At 50.9% G+C, this 23,509-nt stretch overlaps 1 protein-coding gene across 1 annotated transcript; it reads right to left on the minus strand.

Annotated features, from left to right (window-relative positions):
- Positions 1-454: 454 nt before the first annotated feature.
- SCRT2 (scratch family transcriptional repressor 2) lies at positions 455-11,650 on the minus strand (the record flags this gene model as incomplete). Its single annotated transcript, XM_080925405.1, has 2 exons — positions 455-1,239; positions 11,518-11,650. 2 exons carry the CDS (start codon positions 11,648-11,650, stop codon positions 455-457), a joined length of 918 nt encoding a protein of 305 aa, XP_080781531.1.
- Positions 11,651-23,509: the final 11,859 nt, after the last annotated feature.

A 23,509-nucleotide genomic window follows, 5' to 3' on the forward strand; every position in this document is an offset into this window, starting at 1 on the left:
GAGACAAGGGATTGGACAGTGTGGACAGGGAAACTGAGGCAGATAGTAAATCAAGGGTACATTTGGGTTTAGAGTGAGGGTTCCAATAGAGGAAAGGCCAATGACTCAGCTGAGAAATGAAAAGAAAGATCTAGTTAAGGAGCACAGCCTAGAGTCGGGGCCGGAGGAACTTCCAGCGCCGGGACCTGGAAGAGGTTACGGACCTGGTGCCTGAGTTGGGAGCCTTGAAGGCCAGACATGGGGTCAAGGTCCGAGTGGTGGCCAGAATGGGACAAAGTGGGTGGGTGCGAAGGGAGATCCGATGCGGGAAATGAGTGGTGGGTTGAGTCGGGGTTGAAATGAAAGTTCTAGGCCAAGATGGGGTTCGCCGCCACCCCACCGAGGGCGCAGGCAGGGGAGACGCAAACTGAGGGGTGGGAGAAGCCTCTGCCGGGGCATCCCGCATGGCAGAGGCTCAGCTGGCCGGGCCGGCTGGAGGCGGCGGCTCGGCGGCCTTCACGCAGGCGGCCTCGCAGTGCTTGTGGAGGTAGGACTTGAGCGCGAAGCTCTTGTCGCACTGGCGGCAGCGGTAATGCTTGAAGGCCGAGTGCGTCTGCATGTGCGCGCGCAGGTTGGAGCGGTCGGCGAAGGCCTTGCCGCAGTGCGCGCAGCCGAAGGGCTTCTCGCCGGTGTGCGAGCGCATGTGGCCCTGGAGCAGCCAGGGCCGGGAGAAGGCCTTGCCGCACACGCCGCACTTGTGGCGCAGGTTGTGCGTGAGCACGTGCATGGCGAGCGCCGGCATGGACACGTAGGCCTTGCCGCACGTCGGACACTTGCGCGCCAGCTGGCTGTCCAGGCTGCGGTGCGTCTGCTTGTGGCGGCTCAGGTTCGACGACGTGGCGTACGTCTTGCCGCACTCTGCGCATGCGTGCCGGTGCCCGCCTCCCGCCGCCGCCCCCGAGCGCCCCGCGCGCTCCCCGCCGCCGCCCGCGTCCCCTGCGCCCGCCGCGTCCCCGCCAGCCCCGGCCCGGCGCCGCCGCGAACGCCCATCAGAGATGAAGAAGGCGTCCATGGAGTAGCTGTCGGTCACGGCCGCCTCCCCGCGGAAGTAGCGCGCCGACAGGCTGGACTGTGGGCTCTCGGGGTCGCTGTACTCCTCGGATGCCGCGGCCGGGTAGGCGGGCTCGGCGGGCGCCAGCTCCAGCCCTGGCTTCTGCTCGCCATCATAACCGCTGGGGGGCATGCAGTGTGCCACATAACCTGCGGGTGACAAAGAGGAGTGTGAGGCCGGGGTGGGGCTGGGGTTGTTCCCCGCACGTCACCCTATGCCAGTGCAAGCCCAGCCAACCTGGGAGGAAACCAGCGCCCATGCAGCCTGCCCACTCGGGGCAAGAATATCTGGGTGGACCTCTGTTGGTGCAGAGGTTGGCTCAGTTCTGCCCATTTGCCCTTCACTGTCACTAGTATTCCCAGCAGTGGAGGTAGCTTTACACTCTGTAGAAGGAGAGAGAGAGAGAGAGAGAGGGAGGGAAGGAGAGAGGGAGAGACCAAGGCACAGATGCACCTGCATTCCGAAGATGCCCTCCCACACCCCCAAGAATGTTCTGCCTTTCCACCTCTGTAACACGCCCAAATCTCTGCCTTTTATTTTTATTTTATTTTGTTAGCAAACTATGTACTCCTCCTAGCTGTCCTGGACTTGCCGTGTAGTTAATTAAGCTGACCTGGGAATTCACAGAGATCCTCCTGTCTCTGCCTCTCCAGTGCTGGAATTAGAGGCACTGGACACCACACCGGCCTTTGCCATCACTGCATTTCTTATCTGCGAAGTGGAGCCTATAGATAGTGCTCCAGGTACTCGGGAGTGAGAGGGAGGCTGAAGTAGGAGGATCATTGGAGATCAGGAATTTGAGACCAGTCTGAGCAAAACAGTGAGACTTGGTTTTTAAAAATGCTTGCTTTGAATGGAGCTTGTAATGAATTGGACACCCAGCTCCAGAGTCTTTGACAGAACCCAATATAAAGTGATGGGTGATAAACGTGTAAATATTAAGCACTTACTGTGTGCCAGCCTAGATCCATGCTCTACAACATTTAACTCAATGGCCATAGGAAATAGTATAATTATAGTTTCCATTTTACATGTAAAGAGATGGAGAGGGCACATAATGTTATATAAATGTTAGCATGATAATTAGACTTCCGTCTTTTTGCTTGAAAAACTGGCTTCGATGGAGATTATTTAATTTTCTGCCTCTCCCTCTACACTTCAAATTCTCTAGGAATGGGTCTGTTTACTTGGCTCTGCTTGGCACACAGTAGGTGTGCAATGAGTAAATGTAGCATAAAGGAATCAGCCCAACTAGATCCATGTGCCTGTTCTGGAGGACCTAACCGAGTCGAGAGGAGGACAGACACACAGACACAGATGCTCTTTCCACTTGCTCTACTGGAGTTTAGAGCAGAAATTCTGTCGTGTGTGTGTGTGTGAGTGACTGCTGTATGGGCCGGCTGAGGCTCTGGGGGTCGGGGGCTCTGTAGAGGTTTCTGGAGAGCAGGGGCCACCCCATTTGTTGCTGACTCCCATGGCCTCTTCTGATCTTAGTCCTTTCCCTGGGGACCCTGGGGGCTGGGCTCCTCTGAGGGCCCCTGGCAGACACTGAACAAACTTATCATCCAGCACTTAATTACCAAGTGTTCCCATTGTCCTTTGATTCCAGAGAACAATAGAGGAGCTGAGGAGTGGCAGTCCCATTTGGTCCTCTCCATCTGACCTCAGGGACCTGTAACACCCTCTGCCCATGGCTTCCCCCATGAAGGAGCAGCTGGCTTTGTAAGCACGATTCCAGTTAAGTCTGGCAGGCCAGCTTCTTTCCCTTAAAGGACCTGGCTGACCATCCTCCAGGCCTCTGCCTTTTCAGCGTTTGGGATGGAGACAGGTTGAAATCCGGACACACTACCCTCAACGCCGCTAGTCTGTGTCCATTTTTCTCTATCTGTGGCCTGTCCAGGACCCTCTGCACACAGAACTGACTGGGAATCTGGTGGGTGACTCAGCAGGAAGGTCAGCAGCAAGGGGACAATGGTGGTGAGTCATTTTTAATTCAGGAGGTAGGGTGACGGGCCCAGAAGCAGTCATCCACTCTCCCATCTGGTTTCAGTCTGGAAGGCCAGGACTGCCCATGCCGGGAGCCAGTCTGACCCTTCTGTCAAGGGTGGGTTATTTACTTCATGGGTATTCTCACACCCTCTCCTCCTTGAGCCTGTCCACAAGGTATAGTGAGCTGTTTACTGAGTACTTGCTGGATGCCAGCCCTGCACTAAGCTCGACTGCCGTTTTGAGTCCTTACAGAAATCTCTGACAGATAAGGAAACTGAGGTATGGAGTGATGGGACTTTGCTCATGGGATGGAACACAGAGTGGAACCCACTGTATGACACTGTTCCTTGTGCCTTACCCAAGAACTGGTAGTGGCTGGGCCCTTCCTGTCTCCAGGACCCCAGCCAGTGGCACCTAGTGTCAGAGATCACAGAGAAGTCATCAGCTCGCCTGTCCACCTGCTCTCCGGACGGGTCCACACCTCGCAGGCCATGAACAGGGAAGGGCAGTTTGACTCCAGGACACAAGTGCTATAGTAGAATGACCTTGAACAAGTCTTGTGTCTCTCTGTGTCTTGAGTCCCTGTAAATGAGGTATGAGATCTATTGGGAGTGGTCATCTGACTTGGTCTGACCATGTGACCCGTACTTTATTTATTTATGTAGTATTTTCAAGACAGGGTCTTACTATATAGTTCTGATCATCCTATGTAGACCAGACTGGCCTCGTACTCACAGAGATAGCCTCCCAAGTGATGGGATTAAAGATGTACACACTGTGCCCAGCAGTGACTACCACTGTGTGCTCTCTTGTTAATGGGTGGTGACATATTGGCTAAAAGCATAGTTTTGGAAGAAGTCTGTCTGCATTGGGACTCTCACAGTATCAGTTCCAGCTGTGTGATTGTGGTGGTTCGGATGAGATGTCCCAGCTGGTGACACTGTTTGGGCAGGTTTAGGAGTTGTGGCCTGAAGGAGGAAGTATGTCACGGGGACAGGCGTTGACGTTTTAAAGCCTCACACCATTCCCAGGCTGCCCTCTGTGCTTTGTGCCATTGGAAATGTAAGCTTGAAGCTTCCTGTTCCAGCCACTCCACCTCCACTCTGCCATCATGGACTTGCACCCCTCCGGAGCCAGGGCCTTGTGCATGCTAGCCAAGCACTCTGGTACTGAGTTACGCTCCCAACACAGCTGTGTGACCTTGGACAAACAAACCCCTCTGTGTCTGTACAGTATCAACAGAGGACACTCACTGAGATGCCAGGCTCCGTGAGAAGTGTTTTGCATGTGTGACACATTCTGTCCTCACAAACGTGTGGTTAGCCAGACACCAAGCCCCAAGGAAGGTAAGTGACACACCTGGGACCACAGTTCTAAGGACATGCCTGGTGACCTGTTTTTCTCTAACAGGTTCATTGTTCCAACTTTCCCCAGATGGACTTTTGTGTTATGGTCCTCCTTAGCATCCACCTGGGTGCTTCTTGCTGCTTCTCTCTGGGCCTCTGTTTCCTCCTCTGGCTTGTGTAATTTCTCCATCATATTCAGATGAAAATGACTAGTGCATAGTAAGAGCTCAAGGCTCTTTCCTACAACGCTGACTCAGATATGTGCTGGCTGTGGTGCCCTCTGCTGGTCACCTGCAGCACTGCAGCATCTTATCCTGATACAGGGCTCTCTATGGAAATAGGGATTCCTCAAACAGCTGCTCATTTGCCTAGAGCTACTTAGGATTGCCTTCAGGGCCGGCACCAAGGGCCCAGGCCTGATGTCCCATGGCTACGAGATTTATCATCAGTTATGAACTTCATATGATGACATTTTGCTTGGCCATGTTAGGATTGGGTGGTTCTTTGTGATGTTACAGGTTGCTTAGCCTCTCTGGGTTCAGTGTGCATAGGAAGGAGGTCGACTAGGGTGCACTAAAAATGTTCTGTACCATGGTAAAGTCAGTCCCTATGCAATGTCCTTTGTCCCCTTTACATCTTACTCCTCGCTTCCCTGTGTGACTCTGGGTGAAGGACTCAGGATCAGTCCACCATGTCTGCACAGGGTAGTCCATAGTGGAAGTACAGGCGATAATGCATGTAAGAAGCCCAGTCTAACACCTTGCACATGGCATCCAGTCTCTCAAACCATTGTCATTATCATTCCTGTGCTTTCTGGTCATGTCCAGAGACGTAGTGTCTTAGGCTGCTGAGTGACCTTGGACAAATCATCTTTGGCCTTCACCTTAGCATAGACCCACTCCGGGTTGGGATATAGAAGGTTGTCCTCCATCTGACAAGCGGAGAAAGGTCTCTTTTGTTTGGGTTCTGCTGAAATGGAGCAAAAAGGGAAGACACTTGGCTCACCCCCCCCCCACTGTCCCTAGCTGTGTGACCTCAGGTAACTGCCTCTATAGTCTGAGATCGCCCCGAGGACAAGGACCAGAAGAACATCTCCCATTTTTATGGAGAGGACTCAGCAGGGGCACATGCCACCTGAGAATGCCCAAGAGTTTGCACGCTTGGAACTGCGTCCATTTTTTAAAAAAATCTGGGGCCACAGGATTGATAAGTCTTAACATGTAGGGGCCCTTTCCACTGCCTCATGTATCTTCCTGATCCTAGGGTGGGAGAGGAAGTCTTACAAATCCTACTGTGTTTTCTAGCCTTGCAGTCAATACCAGGCAGCGCTGGGAACAGGTGCTACAATATGCCAGAAGCCTGGTAAGGGCAGAGGACTTGTCCAAGGTCACTAGACAGGGAGTCAGTCATCAGGATCCATAGCCAGTATTTTCTCCAGAACGAGAGAGAGAGAGAGAGAGAGAGAGAGAGAGAGAGAGAGAGAGAGAGAGAGAGAGACTGAAGGCTGGCCTGCAGAAAAGCAAAGAGAAGCATCTGGGTGGGGTAGCTTAGTGCCACACAGTTGCCCTGTGTCTCATGGGGCAGTGATGTGACGGAATGGGGGAGAAACCGTCTCTCTGGAAAATGGTCCAGCTTTCTGGGTTTTTTTGTAGATGATACTCAACCACAGTGACTCACATTTACTGTATGTGAGGCCCTTGTGAGGATTATGACATTAGCTCAAGTCTAAGGTCATATCTTCTCACACCTTTCTGCAGGAGCTGTAACCTGGAGAGGGGCCTTGATCCCTGGGGTCATACAATAAGAGCTCATCAGAGCCTGCCTGTGACCTCCTTTTCTTAATGAATGGATCCAACCCAAAGCTCTTCTCCTTAGTGTTCCCCAGACTCCCAGGGTGCCAAGTTTCCCCAGGGAGCTTCTAGCCCCAGTCCCACCTCCCTGCTTTGAGACTGGAAGAAAAGGGGGTTGCTGGGTTCCTGGAGAGGACTCATCCTGCTGCAGTGGGGGCCACGGGGATGCTGCGTGGGTAAATTTAGAGCTATTTCTTGCTGTGCCAGGGCCTCAGGCCTCAAGAATCAGCGCCAGCCAGCTGAGCAGAAAGCCAGGTCTGTCAGCAGCAAAGCAGGATAAAAATAGTTTCTCCTGTCTGCTCACAAAGCTGGGCAAAGGGGCTGGGTAGCTCCCCCTCCCCCTCTTATAGCATCTTTGTTAGCTGTTCCCTGGGCACTGGACCAGAATGACACCCACCTTCTCCAAAGGCCTGGCAGCTGTTACCTCTGAACATCTGTCCACAGGGGTGCAGGGGGCAGAGTACAGGGTCTGGCTGAGCACAACCAGGGCTGTAGAGCCCAAGGCTGATGTCCACTGACCCAGGCCCAAGGGGCTTCTAGAGAATTCCAGTTCTCCTCCCCCACCCTGACTCCTGAAATTCCCTGTGTTCTGGGCTTTCCTGACAGTGACCCAATTCTTGTGGCTCCTAAGGAGGCCCACAGCTCTGTGGGAATCAATAGGAAAGACTTTACCAGGGGTTGTGGTAATAGAAGCATGTGCCTCCATGTCTGGAGGTGTGCTATACGTGGCCCACCTCCTCAGTGTTCCTGATTGCTGCCCCAGAAGGGTACAATCAAAAGAGTACTTTCTAAAGTCCCTTCCCCAGAGGCTGGCAGCAGACACCTACTCCAGGAGAAAGCAGTGGAAAAGCAGATTTAGAGGCCTGGGGCCTCCAGCTCTTTCAGCAGCATCTCAGCTAACTCCTCAATAAGACTCCCAGGCTCTGGGCCCTAGAACATCCAATATGGATGTATGACAGGCCCTGCTCTCTAAGCCATTTAGAGTCCTCCATGCCTGTTTTCTCTGAAGATGGCAGCAATTATTCCAGGCTGCCCTCCTGTAGCACGGTGGGAACTGTACTGTACTCTCCAACCTTCTCAGGAATCACCGCCAGCGCCCAACTCTGCATTGGTCCCAGATTCCATATTCCACGTGGGTTCTCGACCATATTCCCACTGAATCCTGATAATTCATAGGGAAACTAAACTCTTGAGTCCTCAGTCAGAGCTGAACCAGGTCATGCTTAGTTGTTCCTTTCATGAGAGAGAAACTGAGGCTGATGAAGATGAGTTAAAACTACCCCCTAAAATTCTATCCCAGCCAGGCTTGAGATGGACTGGGAATGACCTTGGGTTGGAAATTGGACCCAGATATTAGTCCTGGTCCCAGAATCTTGAGCTGGATCAGTTTCTAGGCATTGTGAATGTGTTCTGAATACCAGATTTGGCCCTGTAACCTTAGACACTGACCTTGGACACAGTCTGGGCCTAGTCTTCAACCTGAGGTTGGATATCAACAAGAACCTGGTCATGTAAATGTCTCTAATATAGACATAACTCTAGACCAAGATCAACATGCCAAAGGCCACATGGTTTCAAACACATGGGCCTGCTGTGTGTCCTTGGGCACCTACTCCACCTTCTCTGGGTTCCCTCTGCTGAGGGATTGGGATAGCCCTCTGCACCCCAGATGGACTTTTTGAGGTATGGAAGGATATACTGCCACCAAGTCTGTTTAGCTGGGCTCACAGGCCCAGATCTGGAGCCGACTACTCGGCGCCATCAGAAGCAGCAAAAGGAAGTGGGAGCCAGTATAATGTGGTCAGCTAGATAAGCCCATGGGTAGGATAGGAGCGCTCTTCAGCCTGCTGGGGGAGGCTTAATGTAGCTGCAGAGGGCAGACAAGTGTGTTATTGGATCGGCATTGATCCCTGTCTGCCAGGGAGGGTGCACTCTGCAGGGGTGTGGGTAGGACAGGGCTGGGGTAGAGAGAGGGGCCATGGCTCCCAGCTGGAGGTTAGAGGCAAGTGTGAGGGAGGTGGACACTTTAGGAGACATCCTTGGCAGTGGTCCACAGAGACCACTGATACGCAGGCGGTAAGCAGCTGCTCTCTAAACTGCAGAGTCTCAGCACAGAGCAATGGGCTCTGGGGCTGAGTGGGTAGGCTTGGTAGACTTGGGGGCCTAGGTCTTGGGGGGGAAATGAAATAGTGGGAGTTGGCATTTCTATGCTCAGGGGCACCCTGGAAGCAAGAGGAAAAAAAAGGCTCCTTGGAGGCAGCCAACTATAGAGGGGTCAGGGAGCCAAAGGGAAGAAGGTACATCTTGTTGAAAGGCTGGGGAAATTAGATCTTGACTCTTTTTCTTCTTGGTATTCTAGAAGACTCTATCCTGAGTTCTTCCAACTTGGAGAGAGTATCCCTTCCTTATTTGAGGTTCTGTGGGCTTGGAGTCAATCTGAAACTAAGTACTCATGATGTTTACTTTCAGAGGCTAAGAAGGGAATGGGGGAGGGAGCGTGTGTGTGTGTGTGTGTGTGTGTGTGTGTGTGTGTGTGTAGAGGTGTTCTCTAGGAACTCTCTAGAATTCTTAAGTACTCCTGGAGCTGGAGGGGTCCACTTCCTTTAGGGTCCTGTGCCTTTATGAGAAACCCTATTTGACTTCTACATCTACAGTTCTCCCTTCCATGCCCCTCACCCCCAGTCTCATACTAACCCCGCACCCCAAGCTGCAGAAATGGCTTGTAAGAGAGTCTTTCTAATAACTGGAACTACCTCCAGCCCCGGCTGTTCCTCTTCCTTCCTCCTCCCTCTGTGCATGCCTCTTTCTCCTCATCTCCCCCTCCCCTCCTTTTCCTTGTTTACCCAGCACACTTTACACACGCTGGGAGAGAGAAAAACAGTCAGCTCAGCAATTTTTCACAGTTCCCTCAAATGCTCAGCAAGGTTATTTCCGGCGGAGCGGAGAGACAACGGGCCACCAGGAGCCGGCAGGCTCTCTGAGGACCTACAAACACTCATGCAGGGAGCCCTCATTGCACAATCTGGACCACACCCCATCCAGGGAAGAGGTCCTTAAAAAACAAGGCAGAACAGACCCAGTGTTTTCTAGTTGAAAGGCTAGAAGGGCCATCTTTCCTAATTTCTACACTGACCATTCACAACCAACAAGGTACGATGGTCCAGGCTGGGTGACTATTCTGCTGTGGGGCAGCTGGCACAGACTGAAATCTGGGAAAACTTCCCCTCTCAGACATATCTCTCTCTCTCTCCCTCTCTCTCTCTCTCTCTCTCTCTCTCTCTCTCTCTCTCTCTCTGTGTGTGTGTGTGTGTGTGTGTGTGTGTGTGTGTGTGGAGAACCCCCAAGGAAACCATGACAGCAGATCTCAGCATTTTCTTAGACTTAGTGTTTTCCACATTAGTTAGCCTTCCACAGAAGCAGAGCTTGTCAAACTTGGAAGAATGCTTACTTAGTTCATGACACCTAAACTCTTGCACTTCTGGGGAGACTGAGGGCTATAGAAGGGAAGTCACTTGTCCAAGGTCATGGTACAAGTCACAGACCCAGAGCTACCCTATTGAGTTTCGAGCCAGGCAGATGTTTAGGCAGCTCCTAGGCTCTCCCAGAGGCGAGGGACAAAGACGGGTAGTTTTAGGCTGCTGAACCTGGCGGGACCTACATAAAGACAACTTTATCTCCATCTGTACTTCCCGTCTTTCTTTAAGTGGCTCTTTCCAAAGCCTGTTTGGACTGGATTCAAGGCAAGGCATTCTCCTGCCTCCCTTCTGAGCAACAGCCTGCAGTTTTGGCTGTGCATGAGAAATTCTCCGGGCTTCTCTGGGTTTCCTCAGCTGGCCTGGGAACAGGATCAAGCGGGCTGCAGGAGTTTTGTTAGTCTCCTAAGGGATCCTGTGGATTCCAGACCTGCGGAGACTTCACTTCCTAGCAGCACAGGTTCCCCAGCCTTGGCACAACCTCAGGTCCACTCTATGTCCTGTCAGCCATCTCCCCTGGCTTCTGCCTTCCACCCCAAGGTCCTGGAGGTCAAGAAAACAGGATAGCAGAGAGGGAGATGTGGGCAGAGCAATGGGGGGTTTCTGTAGGTAGCTAATTGGTGCCAGGAGCTGAGGGGCTCTAAGAAGCATCCTTGATCACTGTCTAACTTCTTTGACCTTGATGAGGTCACAGAGTCATTTGCTCAGCATCTTCTCTTTACCTGCCTTGGCAGAATGTTGGCATGTGGCTGAGTGCTTGGAAGTCCCCTAGGAGATGCCCCACCCGCCTGGGTTCCTGTCTGCCACTTCAGTGGTAGTGCAGCAGGGTACCCATTTCAGACTTACTCTGAGTGCCCTGCTCCTCTGATTTTCTTCCCCCATCCCTGTGATGTCAGATGTCTCACTGCCAAAGTAACCCCTCCTTCCCAGACACCTGTCCTAAAGGGGATGCTGAGTGCTATTAAGATCACCCCTTCCTTGGTGAGGAATAGGTTCACAGAAGCACCCTTCTCTTGCCCTCTGAAAGTCACCCCTTTGGGGGCTTGCATGACCTCTTGTCCCCCAAATCCTTCTTGTGATAAGAACTTGCTCTAAGAAGAGATGGCGTGTGGGGGTGGGTAGAATGTGGAGGGTTTCAGAGGAACTGCAGTTTTGGATGTTGGGGTAGGGTAAGAAGCTGTAGAGAGGAGAGTGCGGTTCAGAGGACCAGGGGGCACGCTAGGGGAACCCCTTCCAATAATCTCATCCTTTGAGTCCCTAAGGCAGGCCCAGGCTTTGGCAGGCATGTGGCGGAGGGTAACAAAAGAGTTGGAGGGAGGAGGGGTGAAGAGCACTTGTCTGCCTTTGCCAGAGGGAGTATGGTTGGAGGGGGGCGGGTGCTCCCACTTTGCCCAGAGAGCCAATCTCCTCTCCCCAGGGATTGGCAGTCCTGGTCCCTTACCTTCCCACCAGGGAGCACGCAGGCAGCCAGTCTCTCCCCCTCAACAGTGAGGGTTGGTACTACAAGCCACCCCCACTAGCATTTTAGGGGCGTCCTCTCTCTGTCACCCCTCACTCCAGCCATATTCTAGGGCCACAACTTTCAAAGTCCCGGCTGGCGCGTAGCTGCGGGATGAACCGACCCTGCCACTTTCCTTTGTACGACCTAGCCCCAGCCCCGCCCGGCCGGTCCTCTGGAAGTCCCGGGGGTGCACTCAGCCAGAGACGTCTCCTCCTCGGTTCCCTGTAGCAGCCCAAGCCTCCGCTTCCCTCTCCCAGGGCCCACTCACCGTTGTCCCCCGGAGGCCCGCGGGTGCCGGGCAGCACGTAGGCAGTCTCCAGCGGGTGGTAGGTGGGGGCTGGCACCCCGCTGCACTGGAAGCCATCCGCTTTGATCTTCTTCACCAGGAAGGAACGCGGCATGATGTAGCCGGGCAGGGGGCTTGCGGGGCACCGAGGCCCGGTGGGGGAGGCGGTCGGCCGGCGCTATTGGCTGTCGGCGCGGGCTTCAGCACTGGACAGCTCCCAGCGGGCGGGCGGCCGCGGAGCCTGCGGGGTGGCGACGGTCGCGGCTCGGGCTCGGGTGCCGCTCGGGCGCGGCGGTGGCGGCGGCGGCGCGCACAGGCGGTCGCTGAAGCTGTGCTCAGCACTCCGACTGCCGGCTTTATATGGGACGCAGGCTGGAGGAGATCAGGTGGTCCCCCAGCAATGGAACTGTTCAGCGCTCTAATCCATCAAATGTCCCCCAGGACAATCGCTCCGCACACGTTCTTCTGAACCGGCGGTGGGGGCAGGCCAGGCGCAGAGAGGAACGAGTAGCAAGCAGGCAGGAGGGGAGAGAGTGAGAGGAACACACAGGCGCAGAGAGAGAGAGAGAGAGAGAGAGAGAGAGAGAGAGAGAGAGAGAGAGAGAGAGAGAGAGAGAGAGAGAGAGAGAGAGAATGAATCAGAATGTGTGCGAGTGTGTGTGTGTGTGTGTGTGTGTGTGTGTGTGAGAGAGAGAGAGAGAGAGAGAGAAAGAGAGGGCAAGAGAAGGACAAAAAGACGAGAAACAGACAAGAATGGCACAGGGAGAAAGTGTCAAAACACGCTCAGGCACCCGCAGGAGAAAAAGAGAGGTCAGGACACACACACACACAAAAAGGATGCTCTTCACACACACCCTGAGGGGGATGCGAAGAAAGGGAAAGAAAGGTGCTAAACAGAGGGAGAAGATAAGAAGATTGAAGGGTGAGCGGCCCCGAGCAGGTGGGATTCAAGCACATGAGGAGGATGTAAGAGTGAGCCGGCCAGCCACCACCCTCTGCCTGTAGTAGGCTCCCTCTGTCCCAGTTCTAAAGTGGCAATGTGGATGCCCAGATCTAACTAGTCTCCCTGCCCCCAGCTTGGGCTCCTACTAGAGCCCCCTGTTGGGTTTGGGATTCAACTTTCTTCTTCAGAACTGGTGGAAAGAGCCGGTCCCCCATGCCGATGACGGCCTCGCTCAGCCGTCCTGTTCCGGTGCCTAGCTCAGGCAAGCGCTGCGAGAGGAAGTGAAAATCGCCCAGTAATTAATTTCCCTGCTGCCGGGGGGTGGTGGTTTTGACACATCCGAGGCTGTGTCTTTCCCTGAAGCGGGGGAGCAGACAATAGAGACACGTGGACTGCGAAGGGAGAAGGGGGAAGGGAGGGGGAGTGGGGCTCTTGCTGGAACTCTTTGCAGGTCAGCTCCTTTGTCTCTGGATGGATCTAAGTAGACGACCCCCTCCCATCCAGTCCAAATCTGGGAGAACAACCTTGCATGGAACTAAGGAACTGGAAAGCTCAGTCTCCTGTTCAGAGGCAGCCAGGCAAACCCCGGGGTGGTGGATCAGCCGGAGCAAGTGTGGGGTAAGGTCAGTGTGCCGGAGTCCCAGTACTGGACTCTGGGGATGCAGGGCTCTTCCTGGATCATATCATCTATTATGGATGCAAAGCTGATGGAGTGGGGATGTCCTTAGGGACTGGGTCCTCCAGTGCCAATTGGGAGTGGAAGACCAAGTCACACAGAAAGTCAGCAGCAGTTTTGAAACCTTTAAGTGTCCTCTGGCACCATAAAGTCAAGGGTTATAATAGTGCTGGAAGTGTGGGTAAGAAATCTCCCAGCAACATTTGGGTACCTGGTCTTGCCAAGATTCTGTCCAATCTGGGAGTCTCTCTGTTTATCTTCCCAGCTACATTGCTTCATGTTCTGTCCCTTGGGACATTGATTATTATTATTATTATTATTATTATTATTATTAATTATTATTATTTCTCAGATGACCTCAACTCTTAACTCATGGTCTTCATTATCAGCTGTATTCCAGCCTCAAGGAGCCTGCTTCCTGCTCCTTAACCTGGCTACCCTCTAGGACTCTGTGAAAAATGACAGGGTGTCCTTTACCCCAGCTAACCCTACTTGTCCTCAAGACTTAGCCCTCCTATAGAGGTAGCCTTGACTTCCACCATTGTAGTCACAGCCAGCTTGTCCACAAGTCTCTGAGCCTGTAAGGCAAAGAATTCCTATTCACAATATAGCATACTCTCAACAATGTGCACTGGGGTCTCCCAGCCTCTTACCGTATCACTGGAGAACCTTGGGCAAGTTGCCCAGCTAATGTGTGCCTCAGTTTCTGCATTTATAAAGAGAAATAATGCTTGCTGCTGGCTCAGGTGTTGCTGAGAACGTTATAGGAGTTGTCACCTATAAAGACATTATGATGTTGATTGGCATAGAAAGTGCCCCTAGTCCCCAACTGTCCCGGAGCTGATATCCAAGGATATCCAAGGAATAAACACTGAACAGAGAATGTGTAAATCAATTCTAACCTTTCAAAGGGGTGTGTAGTGCTGGGGGTCGGGGGAGGGGTTAGCACAAATGATAGAGAAGGAGCCAGCAAAGATCCCCTAGGGGAGGTGACATTCAGCAAAGATGCAAGCCAGCCTCAGAAAACAAACAAACAAACAAACCAAGCAAAGACAGTGCCAGAGGTTCTAGGACAGCAATGAGACTGAACTTGCTGAAGAGGGCAGTGATGGGGCTAGGAAGTTGGCTGGTTCAGGTTGCAGGAGTGCTCACAAAAAAGTACATGGGAGGGATTGTACAGCAGCCCAAGACTAGATAGATGACCCTGTTGGACACAGGGAAACATTGGCTTTCTGCTTAGAAGAAGCTGTCCGTGTGCTGTGGTCCTTATTTGAGGTAGTGCTATATTCCTTGTTCTGTGCTGGGTCTTAGATTTTGTTTCCTCTGTGACTGCCTAGGACACTGGGGACAAATCAAACAAGTGGGTACCAAGAGGCTCAGTTATGCCTGCTTAAAGGTTCTACAACTCCAACCTCCTGTCTCGGCAATAGCAGAACAGAGCCCAGATTGTTTACTAAGGCCCCAAGGGTTCACAGTGTCTAGGAAGGAGCTGGATCTCCTTTCCCATTGGATAGGCCATGGATTGGCTTGTCCATTCCCTGACCAGTAATGTCTCCACAGAGATGATGTATCTCTCTGTTCACCAGTATCCAGCCGAGGGTGGGGCCCTAGACCTTTGACCTCATTGAGAAGGCACTTGGACATCTTCAGCAGCTGTGATAGTTACTTTTAATTGTCAAGTTGACACAATCAGGAACCACCTGGAGAGTCTCAATAAAGAATTGTTTAGATCAGCTTGGCTTCTGATAGTGCCTACAAAGGCTTTCCTTAATTACATTAATTGATGTGGGAAAATACAGCTCACTGAAGGTTTAAGTCCTGGACCATATATGAAAGAAAAAAGTAAGCTGAAGACAAGCACTTACAAATTCGTTTCTCTCTCTGCTCTTGACTCTTGGAGTAACTAGCTGTTTCAAATCCTTGCCTTGACTTCTTTGCAATTGTAAACTGTAATCTGGAATTCTGAGTGGAAATAAACCTGTCTCTCCTGACCTTTTTTTTTTTTTTTTTTTTTTTTTTTTTGCTGTTGCTTTAGACTTTATGTGTATGAGTGTTTTGCCTGTATTGTGTGTGTGTGCACCATGTGTGTGCCTGGTACCTGAAGAGGTCAGAAGAGGTTGTTAGAGGGCCGGGAATCGAACCCCAGTCTTCTGCAAGAGCAATAAGTGCACTTAACTGCTGAGCCAGCTCTCTAACCCCCATAACTTGATTTTTTTCAGCAACAGGAATGAAGCTAAGATAGCAGTTAAGAAGAAATGTGAGGGCCTGAGGTTAAAGTTCCTCTGTAGGGACGGCAGAATGTGCTGAACTGTCCTGTGGCTTTTAGCTTCACCACTAGTACACCAAGAAGAGCTTTCTGTTCCATCTTTCCCAACATGAGCTTATTGCGTGTCCTCAAGTCACATAAAATAAAAAAGCACTCTGTCCCCAAGGGCATTGGCTACAGTATTGAAGTCAGAGTGAGAATCCCAGTTGTCCTGAGTTTTCAAGGAGACCACTACAGCTGTGGATGCCCATATGGGGAGAACACATGTTAACGGAAGGATATAGAATCCAGGAATCTCTCACACTGCTTCACAACTGTAAGCCCACGTCTGAACAAATAGGCACAGAACGGAAGCAGCTCAGTCCAACAAGCACTCCTTGGGGATGTCTATCTACCTCCAGATTAAAGAAATTAAGTTCAGCAAAGCATGTCAGGATGTGCATAGTGTCCTTCTGATAGCATTGCTGCAAGGTTGCGGTGCTGACCAAATGCCAGCACACTGGCGCAGTGCTCAGTGGAGAGCCTGGCCCACAGTGGCAGAACCTCCACTCGCCTGAGCCTTGGCACAGCTTCCTGGGGGGGGGGGAGAGCCTGTCACTAGCCTGTTCTGCAGACTGGGGCAAATGACTGGCTCAAGACCTCCTGGTCCCAATTCAGAGAAGCCGAGGAGCAGCTCCTGTCTATACAGCCCCCTACCTACTTAATTCCCAGACTTGGTTTAAAGCTGCCTTCAAGCTGCCTGCCTAGCCTGCTCTGTCCTCCCAGCATCTCTCTCTGTCCTGCCTTGCATCTGGACAGGAGTCTCAGCTATGTGACCATAGATGGCTGGCAGGATGTTTTGAGGTCACCCACCCTAGCTCTGACAAGGGGGTGGGCATCAGAGATTTGCCAAAGAGCCAGAGGGAACACAATCATGGGAGTTGGGAGCTTGGTCCCTACCATATTCTTCTTCTCCATTCTCTTTCCCTTCTGGGCCCAGCTTTCTAGTCTGTTGAATGGGAAAGGGACAAGATGGTCCCTGAGCTGCTGTCCGGAGCTCATAATGGAATTCTGTATGAATTCCAAGGAGCAGAGTGGCCACAAAAGCATCCGCTCCGCCCTGCACAGATGGGGTTCTTTCTCCAGGAAGCTGCGTGCACTCTGCCCTGTGTCTCAAGTGCATTTTATCCAGACCCTCCTCCTTAGGGTAGGGGAGGAATAACTCGGAAGCATCTCAAAGCCAGAGCCAGGTCTTCAGAGACTTGATAGACACCATTCCTGTTTGTGTCTCTCTAGTCTTCCCAGAAGCAGATGTGAGGGTGGAGGTGAAGCCAAGGAGAAGGAGAGGTCTCCACCTGTGACCACAAGAGGAGAGTCTCCACAGGGTTGTGGTCTGGCACTGGGAAGCCAGAGAGGAGGAAAGAAAACCAAAGCAGAGCAACTCTGGCTGTGGCGGCTCAGAAGACTTTCTGGCAAGCTCGACTTCCGGTGGAGGAATTCCACCTGGCAAGCCTGACTTCCGGTGGAGAAATCCCACCGAGAGCTGAGAGGTTAGACCTGAGGTCACTGCTGGACACTATGGTGGATGGTGAAGGGGCTGTGAATAGAGGATATCAGAGAACTCAGACCAGAGAAAAGTCCAAGGATGTCGTCTTACGGCTAACCCATGCTTTCATTTATTCATATTGTAAACACAGAGTTCCAGGCTGCGCGCCAGGAATAGATCTATGTATTTTGCAAATGGTACTTAATTCTTACACTTACCCTGGAAGGCAAACAGTATTACTGGGCCCATTTTACAGCAAAGAAAATTGAGTTCAGAGAGAGTAGGTAACTTGCCCTAGGTTTCACAGCCTGTTACATGGTGAATTACAGTTCTCTTCAAGCTGGCTACTCTAGACGTTGGGCTCTCACCACTACACCGCACTGCCTCTTCTCCAGCTGTAAAGAATTGGGCAGAGATTTCTGGAAACTTTTGCATTTTCATCACTACTGCCTCAGACCTTCAGATCTCTTGCAGGCTTCAGGAAAAGGCTGACCAGGGTAGCTCAGGATGGAATAAGGTTCTAACCCCCCTGAAGCTCCTAAGTCCCCTATGGTCTCTCACCTCAAGGCTCTGTGTGCATTCTTTTCCCACTGCCTAGAGCCCTCTTTGCCTTCCTCTTTGCAGTGTGACACAAAGGGAGGGAAGGATTTATTTCCAAGCCACAAACCTACAGTGTTGTGTTCCAGCAGCTCAAACTTCAAGCTGATTACTTACATCATCATATCACCCTCCCCATTTTGCAGATGAAGGAACCAAGACTCAGAGAGGTGCTTCGACTCATCCAAGGGGACCCAGCTGAGAACCTGCCTTAGGTCTGATCAGACAGCCTGGCTACAAAGCCTTCATAAACCACCAGAGCCTCTCTAAGAGACCCAATATGCCAGCGCTGGGTGAGTGGGTCGACTCCTGCAAGGAGTGCCCCTCCCCCTCCCACGTCTGTGTTCATCTTAACTCCATCGACCTCTTGCTGGGCAAGAGGAGGAAGCTCAGGAGCCAATCAGATGAAAGACTGTGATCACGCCCCTCTGCTCACCTTTGGCCAAGGCCAGGTGGTATTTTGAATAGTTAGGCTTTTCCCCAAGCGTTGGGAGGTCACTGGGTTCCTGCCCTGTCTCCCACACCCTGCCAAGTGTCTTTTCTTTAAGGTTGGAGATACTTCTGTCCCTGAAATGCTCACATTTCAGTCCCTTGCTAAGGTCTTTTAGAAAGGACTGGCTGGTGGGAGGCTGTTCACCTGGAAGGGACTGACTGGTGGGAGGCTGGTCACCAGGCTCTGCAGGGACAGTGGATTTGGGACAGGGCTCTGCACCAGCTGGGCTGAGTGTGTGGCTCAGACTCCTGTAGGAGAGCTTCACATGCAAGCAAGTGAGCCAGATGAGAGGCTCAAAACAAGGACCAGGGGCATTGCAAGGCATTCTTATGGTTATTTTGTTTTGCAAGATAGCCTGTAACCCTGGCAGTCCTGGAATTCTCTCTGTAAAGGAGGCTGGTCTCTAACTCACAGACATCCTCCAGCCTCTGCCTCCCAAGTGCTGGGATTAAAAGCTTGCATCATTACTGCCAGCTGGAGCACTGTGGACTTTGAATGCAGTAAGCCAATTTTTTTAACCCCAGTACTGCCTCTTTAAGTGGGTGACTGAGCTGGCCTCTTTTGCAGATTGGTAGACGGAGGCCCATGGTAGCATTGGCCTAATCCGGATTAGAAAAGTGTCAGCCTTCAGTACAAGTGGATCATTATCTGAGCGTCCTCAAAGGTCTTGAGACCATCTCTCCTCACCCCCATTTGACAGCTGGAGAAACTAAGGCATGAGGCAGCAGAGTACCTTCCCTGGATTATCTGGGCTCCCTGCCAGGCCAAGGTTGACTCTTACCACTAGTGATGGCCTCTCTTGCCTTCCTCTCCTGCACTAGCTGAGCTCAGAACCAACTATGGCAGATGTGAAGGCGGCTGTCTGAGCTGCAGCGTTGGCATATCTGGGGCTCCCAGGGTTTCTGGCACAGAGGAATCAAACCCACTCAGCACCTCTGGCTCTGCCTCCTGCCTCCTACTTGGCTCACAAGCCAGCTGGACTCTACCAGCTTCTGGAGAAATCTGGGGACTGTGAATATTCACCTGTAGTTGACCCCCAATTTGGTAGGGCAGATGACTCCTAAGGGTCAGACCTCTTCTGTGTCTTCTTCATCTCATACCAGGTGCAGAGGAATGGACACACAGGAGCTAACGGCATGGGTGATCGTAGTTCAGATCTGTTCTGATAACACTAAGAAGCCCGACACCCTGGCCAGGGACCTCCCTCTTTATACTTCTTTCTGTCCCTAGACAGGAACAGTTACATCACCCAGACTCAGGTAAGAGATCAGAGATGTCCCAGCCACTCTTTTACAGTTCCACTCTTGTGCTTTTGGGCCGAAGGAGGTTTTCCTCCATGCTTCTGGCCCGTGGTGACCAGTTTCTCATGTTTAGACTCTGCTTCCAGCTCAGATGGCACCACTGGGGTATGCAGACCTCCTATGCCTCTGTCCTCACATCCAAGGAAGAGCCTGGGCACGCTCATATTGGTGTCCAGTTCCTCACATGCTATCTCAGGGGACAGTCCCAGTGTTTGTCCATGGTGTGATCTCATCAGGAGCACAAGACAGGAGTCTGTGCATCCTGGTTACTTCCTTAAGCTCTGTTCCAGTTGACTGGTGTTCTCAAAAGAAAGGGCTCAGAACAGACAGAGTGCAGAATTCCAGATACAGACGAGAAAGCACAAGGAGGAAAGAAAGGGGCCTTGTCTCTACTCCCAGCTACATTTCTTCTTTTTTTTTCTTAAGTTTTTTTTTTTTTTTTTTTTTATTGTATGCGCATGGCTGTAGAACTGGGATTACTGACAGTTATGAGCCGCTATATGGGTCTTAGGAATGATACTGGGACAGAAGTCCTCTAGGAAAGGCTATGGCAAGCAAGTGAGCTTCCTGGAGATGACCTGCCATTTTGCATGGCTACAGTGGGTACAATCTGGAGAGGCACAGCCCCAGAGACTCCATCCCAGGACTGCTTCTCGCTGCTGCTATGTCTTCTTCCCTGCTGCTACTACATAGCCTATTGATTCCTGGGACTGATAGTCCACCCTACTGAACAAATTTCCTGCAGATCAACATGAAGACGAACTTTCATGAATCAATGTTGTTTAGGTCAATTAATGACTTCATAGCATTCCTGATTTGATTCAAATAGTCTTAGGAAGAAAGTTTAAGGAGATGTTTTTAGTTGTTTCACCAGAGAGATGTGGTAGAGTTAGAATCAAGAATAAAACGCAGCTTCTCATAGAGCAGTAAGTAAAGACTGCATGATATGCCTTCATCAGTTGCACTAAGAAGAGAAATAGGCGTGAAACAGATTTGTGATCAAGAAAAAAGCATTCATTCTAGGTCAGGTCCAAGGATGAAGCCACAGGTGTGCACTGTGATAAAGCAAGGCCGTGTGAGACTTTTGCTTTGAACTTATAATGAGCTTACAGAATGAAACACTGCTCTGAACTTACTATCAACATCCTTCTGCAACTCTCCTTTTATGTAACATTTTATCTATGAGTTAATTTTAGAAAGAACATTTGTAAAGGCATAAAAATACAGAAGGAAAAATAAAGTGTGGCTGTTAGGGCTCTGCTCTGTCCATCAAATGTCTCTCTGTCTGTCTGTCTTTACATATGTACACTTAAGAGTTCAGAGTTTCCTGCTGGGCTTTCTTGCCAGCCCCAGATAATTAAGGTTTGCTAAGTCAGTAGTGCTGACTTTGTAAATCCATGGCTGCTATTAACAGGAGAGTGGGTTTGTCCACTGTTATCCACACCACCCGGCCACCGATGCCATTACCCCTTTCTCCGCCTTCATCGGGAAACTGGATGTCAAATCTGGTCATCAGCAAAAGTGGGATTCTTTGGAAGAACAGCCACTGTTTTTAAATTTGTCCTCTAAGACATTTCTCTAGTGCCCCCAACCACACTTGTGAAACTTGTCTTGTTTCCTCTGTCTTCAAGTGTTATTTTGATTCTCTGTATTGTTAGTAACCGAACACCTGTCTTCCAGGAATGGCAAATCAATTCCAGTTTAAGAGCAGAACTTTCCGGGTTAGGTAGCAGTTTCCTGGTACTTGGCATTGAGATCCCCCTGAACTGAGTTCAGTGGAAAGAGTGCGATAATTGACTAGTGATGTCTGCAAAGAAATAGGAAGGAAAGTACTGACGTATTTCTATTTGCTGGAGCTCATAGGAAGAACTCAGAAAGCCTACCATTAACTCAGCTTGGAAGGCATTATAAATTTGGGAGTTGTTTCTTTTTAAGATTTAATTATTTTCTATGTTATGTGTGTGATTGTTTGCACATATGTAAGTGCACTGTTTGCATGCTCGATGCCTAAGGAGGCCAGAACAGGGGACTGGGTTCCCCTGAAACTGGAGTTATAGTCCATTGTAAGCTTCTGATCTGAGAATCAAACCTAGGCTCTTTGGGAGAGCAGTGTGTGCTCTTAACCACTGAGCTACCTTTCCAGTCTTTATAACTTTTTGTTTTTAATGAAACAGTGTCGGGATTGTTAGCCTAAAACCTCCAGCAATTCTCTTATTATTTTTTTTTTTAACTAGAATTACAGGTGTGCACCACCCGCCTGGCAAGCATCCCATCTTTAACTAAACAGATCTGTATCTGAAGCTCACTATTCCTCCCTTGTGATTACAGGCTTAGACAAGGCAACAGTGTCAGGATCTGTGACTTTGTCAGGGACAGAAATCAGGGATGTATTTCTGTCCTATGATAGAGGTTTTATGTGTGTGGTGTGTAGTATGTATGTGTGGGTGTGTATGTGTGGCTTGTGCATGTGTGAATATGAGTGTGTTTGTGTGTTCTGTTTTGTATGTGTTGTGTTTATTTATGAGTATGTGTATGTGTTGTGTGAATGTGTATGTGTTACAGCCTAGGGAGTTATGTCTCAGTCACAGACCAGTTTTTTGAGAAAGGGTTTCTCTCTGGAGCGGGGTTTATTATGTAAGTTAGGCCAGATAACTAGCAGCCCCAGAGATTAGCCTGTTTCTGCCTTGCCAGCACTAGAATTACAAACACACTGAATCACACCCAAATTAAAAAAACAAAAAAAAAAACAAAAAAACAAACAAACAAAAAACCTGTGGGTTCTGGGGATTGAACTTAGTTCTTTGTGCTTACAAGGCAAGTGCTTTACTGGTGAAACTAGCTCCCCATTCTGATGTCTTATGCTTACCACTACTTCAAGACAACCATTTTGCAAAGTCACGTGTTATAAAATGACATAAAGAGGCACATATACTCCCCCAGTGCAATTGTGTTTTTAATGTTTTGATAACTGCTCCTATATAATTGGTTTCCTTTGTAACATGATGTACTTTATTAATTTAAAGCTATTTTTCTGACTTCACTGACTATCAAATGCATCCTCCCTGCCACCTGCCACCTTCTAGGTTCCTTCCTGTGTTTCTGGGAAGGAGATGGAGGTGAGAGGTGGCAGAGCCCACATCTGATGCAGGAGAGGATTAGCTGCTGCTTCTTGGCCCCAGCTGCACCATCTCACAGGGGGTGACAGTGGTGACCTGTGTGACGTGGGAGTGACATTAGTGACTCACAGTGATGAAGGGCTCCCTAACCTGGGCCTCTGGGGGCAAAGAAGCAGTTTTGACCTGAGATGCTCCAGGTTATCCAGGCTCCTGAGCACCAAAGCCTTGACTTCAGGAGTCTACAGCATGGGGTAGGATGGCCTAGGGGAGGCTGATCTGAGCATTCACCTTCCCAGCAGGTCCATTCCTTCACTGTGGGCTCTTTACTCCCATTTAGTAGATTCCAGCAATGGCTTCCCAGTAGGACCTGGGCCCAACACTAGCAAAGGAAGATGCATTCACCTCCCTCCCTCCCTCTTTCCCTGTCCAGCAGCTGAAGAGTAAGAAAGGGTTCCCTGGGCCAGTGACCCTTACAGCACACTAAAGATCAGAGCCCAGAGGAAAGAGGACAAAGGATCACAAGGCATTTGGTGCAGGATGAGGGGCCTTTGCCCCTGGAAGCCATGTTTGCACAGTGTGAGGCAGGCTGCTCTGGGGATGTTTTGAAAGCAAGGCAGTAAGATGTGTGTGAGGCCAGGGAGGTGGAAAGCCTGACACCAGGACTGGCAAAGGCCATCGGGGAGTCTGGGTCAGTGCCTGTCCCTCGTGGTAGCAGCCCCAGAGTGCTTGGACTGGGAAACCTACACAGTCTGTTCCTTTCTTTCCAGGCCACAGGGTGATTCCCTTCTTGCAGACAAGCTGGGCATGTGGGGTGGGATTACTCATGCCCCAGTTGTGGTCCCTCTGAAGGCTGCTGGTGAGTGAGGTAATTAAGTGTAAAAGGCTGTGGCAGGGGAGGGAGGGACAGTCACAGGCTCTTTTCAGGGGCAGGGGATTGAGATAATGCAGGATAATAGCCTCCTTAGGCCCCGCCCAGCAGCCCCCCAAATGCCAAGACAATTCAGCCTTTTCAATGAAAATGGGGGGGGCTCCCCAGGCTCAGATCCCAGGGACAGCT

The sequence above is a fragment of the Micromys minutus genome (assembly GCF_963924665.1).
Source record: "Micromys minutus genome assembly, chromosome: 11".
Classification (NCBI taxonomy): domain Eukaryota; kingdom Metazoa; phylum Chordata; class Mammalia; order Rodentia; family Muridae; genus Micromys; species Micromys minutus.